Source organism: Haliotis rufescens, unplaced genomic scaffold, assembly GCF_023055435.1.
Source record: "Haliotis rufescens isolate VD_foot unplaced genomic scaffold, xgHalRufe1.0.p SCAF_8, whole genome shotgun sequence".
Lineage (NCBI taxonomy): Eukaryota > Metazoa > Mollusca > Gastropoda > Lepetellida > Haliotidae > Haliotis > Haliotis rufescens.
In genome coordinates, this window is record NW_025964372.1 from 33006605 (window position 1) to 33014106 (window position 7502).

The window sequence follows — 7502 nt, forward strand, 5'->3', positions numbered from 1 at the left end:
GTCTTTGCCAGATAGGCTACATGCACCAGACAACACACTGCCCAGTATCCAGTATATGGACATGGGACTGTTGTGTATATGTAAGAGTTATTGATCAAGGTGTATGGGCCAATACACCTACAATTTTATAGGCCTCTACCAAGAACAAAACTGTTGGCAGATACACCAAGGGAAGTGTGGGCATAACTCCATTCCTGGTGAGCAAACTTGGAAATGGTTATTTTATGTGAAACTGAAGTGAGTACTTGAAACGAACATAAAATATTCGCACAAAAAATCCTTTTTTAAAGGTTTCATCCATCACTCTGACCCAGTGGCAGAGATGTAATGTCCGTGCCTTGACAATCATGAGGTTCAGAGTTGGTATTAATTAAGATCACACATCAATCATCGTTTGATTTTAATTTACCAGGAATTTTGAGAAATCATATAGGGAAATTATAACGTGGCAAGAGGAGAAAGGTAAAGGTGCATTACAAGCTACTCTCGAAAGTAAAAGTAGGTGTATCGGCTAATACAGTTACAACAAGGGAACCAGCAAACCACAGCACCAAGATGCGTATGAACAAGTCCCATGTCAGTCCACATGCTGTGCAGAGCTACGTCCCTTGGCTCCAGGGTTGGTTGGTTGGTTTGTTGTTTAACGCCGCACTCAGCAATATTCCAGCGATATGACGGCGGTCTGTAAATTATCGAGTCTGGATCAGACAATCCAGTCATTAATATCATGAGCATCGATCCACGCAATTGGGATCGATGACATGCATCAACCAAGTCAGCGAGCCTGACCACCCGATCCCGTTAGTGGCCTTTTACGACAATCACAGTCACCTTTTACGACAAGCATTGGTTGCTGAAGACCTATTCTACCCAGGAATCTTCACGGGTCCTTGGCTGCCGGGATCTCGTTGTGCACACAGTCCCATTACGATCCCTGGTTTCTCAGCACCATACACGTAGTTGTAGCTTTCACCGAACCCCATGACCTGTTACTTTAGCTGACACGCAGTGATATGACTGAAGAGACGTGAAACCAACCTATTCCACTGACATGATGCACCACATGCCCCGTGATGACGCAAGTAGAAGTGAGTGAGTGACTATGGTTTTACGCCGCTTTTAACAATATTCCCGCAATATCACAATCCCAGCTTTTGTGTAGTGTTCGAAGATGGAGATTAAAGGGACATGGCTTCAGATCATTCTCCTGTCAAGCACCAATGCTGTGGAATACACTCCCAGAAACCCTAAAAACTGCAGAGACCCTATCTGCCATTAAGGCTAGACTAAAACATTTCTCTTTGACAAGTGTTACCCTTGTACTATGTAAGCGCCATGAGCACACGACCTGGAATGGAGTTTGGCGCCATACAAATTGACTCATTATTATTATGATTATTATCCCACTAGGCTGCCCGACCGCCCCTGCAAGTAGGAGCACAACAACATTGAAGATCATAATGTGTACATGTTGTTTTAATCAAAAGAAAACATGCATAAGACAGTACGGGAATCAAGATATCACATACGTCTACGACCTCTGGCGGCACACATGACTTGGATCCACTTAGGCAAAGCAATGATGGCACCTTTACGATTGTAAGCCCCATATTTTGACATAGACTCAAACAGATGGTAGGTGGTACGGGTGGCACAGTTGCTGAGAGTTACTCCCCTTTGTCGTGCCAGTATCCGTGGGGTTCAATCCCAGATTCGTGCAGGTTATGATCCTTGGTATGTCAAGCCCAGGAAAACCAGTGTCACTTTAGGATTTCATCCCACGTTAAGCTGACATGGCTTGATATAACCGCGTAAAACCACACTCACAGTTATGGTAGCACTACGTTTGTTGCAGAGAGTATACTCCTCAGGGAGCTGAGAATGAAAATCGAGAGCACACTGATCCGTTGGCAAGGGTAATAACGTAACGCCTTGATCATGCTTTAGGGCGTTGATTTGTCACTATATATATATATATATATATATATATATATATATATATATATATATATATTATTAAGGTACCGTATTCGACGTAATAAGCGCCCTGCTCTAATAAGCGCCCACGGCGATATCTGCTTATATATATATTGGCTAGTGAACAACCTCATTTAGCACCCCTTCCGATTGATCAATGTACATAAAACTTATTTATTAGCGTATAATACGCACTCATGTGTTATATGCACCCTTAATTATGGGCAGTTAAATTCTGGAAAAATATATATGTCGTATATAAACATTTCAGGCTGTCAGCATAATCCACGAAATTTATCTTTCAATTCTGTTTTTTTTCACCAAAGTAATATTCTAATAAGAGCCCCCTATTACTAATTTCGAGCGCGCCCTTGGCGCTTATTACTTCGAATACGGTACTCAGGATGACTTTATATTATTAATCAATATGAAAGTGTGTGCGTTTTAGATGAGGATTCCATAGCATGTCGCAATTGTATAGTTCATGTTGTTTCATATTTGATGTTTTCATTGATGGCGTCTGCAACTAGGGTCAGACCACATTCTTTCAAGGCATCTTTCAGTTTAGCTACGGTCGCCTTCTTCGATTCACGCTGTTTCCATAGCAGCAGAGCCTGTAGGGCCTGCTCGTGTAGGTTACCATGGTGACGATATTCCAGGTTTTCCAGGTCTGAGTGAGACATCCCGAGTATTAGTGCAACCCTCTTCCAAGTGTGACCTAGTTCGAGAGAGACACCTTCTAGGATAGAGTTTGGTATGGCTGGAAGGAAAGGCGAGATGCAGGGTTATTATTGAAAGTACCGACATGCAGCTAAGTTTGTTTGTTTGTTGTTTAACGCCCCACTCAGGACTATTCCAGCTATATGACGGCGGTCTGTAAATAATCGAGTCTGGACCACACAATCCAGCGATTGACATCATCAGCATCGATCCACGTAGCTGGGATACTGTGACATGCACCAACCAAGTCAGCAAGCCTGACCACCCGATCCTGTTAGTCGCCTCTTACGGCATAGTTGCTTTTTACGGCAAGCATGAGTTGCTGAAGACGTATTCTACCCCGGATCTGCAGCTAAGGCACAGAAACTTTAATAGTGACAATTTAGATCCTGAAGTATAATGTAGGCGGGATTTATTAATCATTTCAACTTCCGTTTAACTAAACTGAGGGGCAAAAAAAGTTATCCGAGTTTGTTTTTTATGCAAACCGAAAGAACCGTTGTTAAATTTGATTATGTCTATTTAACCAGTTTGTGTTATTTGTTGCTGTGTTGTGTTGTGTTATTTAACCACCGCTCATTCCTGCAACAGTTTGTAATATGTGGCCGGGTAATACATTTTTTAATTTTTTATTTTGTGTAAAAATGAATTGGTTAATGACAAGACAAATTAACCAAAGTCATATGAAAAAGTCGTTCTTTAGCTTCTTTTGAGTAGTATACATATTATAGATAAACATTTGTGCTGTGACATACCTTGTGGCAATAGTTTGTAAAAAGTAAACTGTGGTTGGGTGATTTTGCGTAAAATAAATGGTCCATAGCTGTAGTAACATGAAGAAAATCGTTCTTTTCCTTTTTATGAGTGTTATACACATTCCAGATAAAGACTAGTGCTGTGACATACCTTGTGGCGGAAACAGAAGACTAGGTGATCGGAAGAACCTGGGAGTATCAGTGTCGGATACGTCAACGTCAGGGGACGTGGGGTTGACTGTGTGCTCCGAAGACGGGAATCGTCTGTCGGAGCCACCTTGAGATACGTCTTCCTCATACAAGGACGACTCTCGGAACATAAGCTTGTCACCCTCCTGTGCAAGCTCCTTGCACAAGGTGAACCGTTTTAAGGCTGTGCTGTCTGGTTCGGAATGGTGGCCAGGGAGGGTCAGTTTCTGTGAGGGACGATTCAGCATCCTTTTGGACTTTGACGTGTCAGGACTACTGTGGAGTTGGATGCAAGGTGACTTCTCGGTGTGACTTGATTCAGACTCGGTGGATGCCTCAAAGAGTGTTCTGAAGCTCTGCTGTAAGGACTGGATGCTAGAGGAAGATCCTCTCGGTGATGACCTGGACAACAGTATGCTTCCTAGCATCAATCCTTGTGACCAGTTTCTGCTGCGTCTGGTAGATAACTGTTCTTCAATACGTTGGACTGAGATGCCATCTGGTGCTGAAATAACAAGTTCAAAAGATAATTTTCACAACACAAGGACAGAAGAGTGAGTGAGTGAGTGAGTATGGTTTTTACGCTGACTTTAGCAATATTCCAGCAATATCACGGCATGGACACCAGAAATGGGCTTCACACATTGTACCCATGTCGGGAATCGAACCCGGGTCTTCGGCGTGACGAGCGAACGCTTTAACCAATAGGCTACCCGACTGCCCCACAGGGCTGAATAGTATCCTGTGGTTCTCGTATAGAAGCCAAGTAAAATTAGGATTGGATTTGGTGGTTACCACCTGCAATATGGCTGATTATATGTCATCGTATCCCATCGGACCAAGACTTGTTCATTTAAATGTCGTTGTGATAAAGATCAAATATGGTTCACTTTTGCATAAAACAACACTTCCTTTGTAATGATAACTCTACGAAATGGCCAGTTGGTTGCCACACAATGCTACAAACTATGGCCATTACGTTCGGAATAAAGTTGATGAGGCAATTATGAAAAAAAGTTCAGCTTTCACAAAACCTGACTAATCGTATCAAAGTTTGCACTTTCTCTCACCATAAAATGTTACGCCTGCCCTGAGAACTGCCATCGTGACTCGCACTGTTCCGTCACACGTGGAAACGAAGACCCTTTTCACCTCTTCTTCTCTGGAATCGTCCTGGATGACCCTTGGAATCAACAGTGTGTCCTCCGAAAACAACCCAGCGTCCCCAAGGCTGACGTCCTCTCCTAAGCATCTTCCCATATGAATTATATTCACATTTTCGCTGTTTGTCTTCAGAACCTGTGCTAGAAACGTCTTAACCTTTTTGACTTTGCATAGTCTAAAATTCTCCACAGTCAAACAAGATGGCGGAATACCTGGTTGGCGAATCATGAGATGGATAGAATCCTGGAAGTGCACAGCAAGCAGCGTATCACCGTCTCGTATGCGATACTCCATCAACTGTCTTTCATTGATGACTTCCTTGTCCTCAAAGAACATCTGGAGGTTGGCTGGGTTAACATGTATTTGTCTAGAGAGAAGCCTCTTCAGATCTGAGACTGTGTCTAATTTGTACAACTTCACCTGAACGTTCTTCAGAATTGACATGCCCATATCGATGCATATGTTCACAGCAATCTTCTTAGCAACTGTAACACTTACAGTGCAATTCGGAACAAACCCAGTTTCCTCTATCATCGTAGACTTTCTTAGCTTTCTGTTGTTTATGAGTAAATGAAGGGCGTTTGGCGGATGTTCAACCAGAATGGAGGCCTCGCACCTAAACTCGGAGGAAGTGATGTCTGGTGGCACGACGAGGACGTGGTGGACAGCCTCTTTCGAGTTCGAGCCCAGGAGTTTGATTACAACTGGGAAGCATGTTGGTGGCTTTACGTGAACCACCATCCTCCCTCTATCCTGTAACTGTTGCCGAAGTGAAGTGGTGATGAACAGAAAGTCTTTGTCTTTGAGGACATTCTTCCCCTGTGTAAACCAGATACCCTCAGCTCCAGTTTGAAGTCCCGGAAAGTCCTCCTGGAACGTTTCCCTGAACCTGTTCCTAATTTCCCCAACATTGGCGGTATTCAAACAGTTCAGTATATACTTATTCTCAACTTGCCGCTTCGGACGATGGAAGCACGAAACCTGTAAATTCAATTCATCAACACAAAGCAAATGATCCCCGAACTTCACACACGCACCAATAGCTGCATCATCATCTAAGCGTAGTTTGCTATAAAACAAACCAACGTTTTCACCAACTTGAAAATTTTCACTTTGACAAATCAGTTTCTTCAAGAAAGCAACAGTTCGCTTGGGACCAATGCCTACACAGCCTTGTTCTGTGTAGTTGGACGAAGGAGCTCTGTAATCCTGAGCTCTGACATCAATGAACACAAGATGAAGGTCACGGTCGTCATAAATCACCGCCTCGGTCTCCCTCCGGTCTGTGTAGATGGTGTCCAGAGGTACCCCATACCTGTCTGCTATGGACCGGATGTGACCTGTGGTGCTGGTACAGCTTGAGGTCCTGTCGATAGGGAACGACTCGTACTTTGCCGGGACGACCTGATTGGTGTTTCTGATGTCGTACACCTGGATGGTGAAGATCTGGTCTGGTTCTGCTCCAGCCCTGTAGTGGCGTCCGAGTAACTGTCCTGCGTGTACAAGGGCATTTAGGAAACACAGTGAGCATGCTATCATTTGTATAATATACCACCGATTCCTTATGCCATTCTTATTTCAACATATATTACACATAATATTGGTTGTAGTTTAGCGCCGCACTCAGCAATATTTCAGCTATATCAGGGGTCAGGACGCTCTTTGTTAAGGCGCCGCAATTCGCATTGTAGTATACCGTTCAAAAGCGCGTTAAACCAAACTCACTCATTCACTCTAGCTATATGCAGACCAGACGCCGTCGGGGTACACGCAATCACCCAAGTCATCGAAACTAACCACCCAATCCACTGGGGCATATTCTATCCCGCGGAACTAGGGTTGTTTAACAACCATAAACCCAGCAACTCCTCACTGCCTAAATCAACATTCACTCATCCACTCCGTACAGTCTGAATCGAGCTGTTCTCTTGTACGCATGGCGAGACAAACAAGCATCCCTATACACCTAATATTTCACCCTCTGCCAAGAAATATGATACTTCACAGACTTTGCTGCACTGACTGCGGGGAGTGCCACGGATCATCATCACTGTCGTCGTTGTCGGGGCAGCAGTTCATGTCGTCAACCCTCCACATCGGCTTATAGTGTACTCCTTTTGATTCGGCGGAAATGTACACATATCACACGGCCGGGAGTTGTGTAGTAAAATACAACACAGCTGTTATATCCTGCAGCTGCCAGACGTAATGAGAACACGGTAATTGCTTTTGGTAATTACACTGTTTATCCTGTGCATTGTTGCGTTATAGTTTCGGTCGTATATCGGAATGTCAAATGTATACAGTGTAGAACATAAAGGGCGAATGGCACCAAATCTCGTTACTTGGCTTAAATTGACGTTTAATTTCTAAGTTAAATTTATAAATCAACAACTAAGTCACGCTGTCCCTTCGGTTCCCCAACTGCAATTTGAATCTATGGTCATAAAAACTTACTTTTAACAAAATGTTATTGTGAGATGAATAAAACATGTCTTTCTCTGTTACAATCTTGAGAATATCTAGTGTTAAAGGTATTGTTAATAACTTACAAATATAGTACAAGTAACACGGAAAGACATATCTATTAGGCCATGAAGGTTTTGTTAAATACATACAAGTATGTTAAAGTAAGCATTGCTTATTACAGTATATAACATGATTAATAATAATTAATCAATGCTTAATCGTATCTAT

General features: G+C 43.0%; 1 protein-coding gene across 1 annotated transcript; it reads right to left on the reverse strand.

The window, feature by feature from the left end:
• Positions 1-2237: 2237 nt before the first annotated feature.
• On the reverse strand, positions 2238-6948 carry LOC124114392. Its single transcript, XM_048389912.1, has 4 exons — positions 6815-6948; positions 4712-6298; positions 3604-4146; positions 2238-2737 (listed from the first exon to the last, which is right to left on the reverse strand). Exons 1-4 carry the CDS (start codon positions 6900-6902, stop codon positions 2460-2462), a joined length of 2496 nt encoding a protein of 831 aa, XP_048245869.1. The 5' UTR covers positions 6903-6948; the 3' UTR covers positions 2238-2459.
• Positions 6949-7502: the final 554 nt, after the last annotated feature.

Coding starts and splice junctions, on each gene's coding strand:
- LOC124114392 (XM_048389912.1), bottom strand. CDS start 6,902: ATGTGGAGGGTTGACGACATGAACTGCTGCCCCGACAACGACGACAGT. Junction 6,299..6,814: donor CCCGCAGTCAGTGCAGCAAA/GTCTGTGAAGTA, acceptor TTGTACACGCAG/GACAGTTACTCGGACGCCAC. Junction 4,147..4,711: donor GGCAGGCGTAACATTTTATG/GTGAGAGAAAGT, acceptor TTGTTATTTCAG/CACCAGATGGCATCTCAGTC.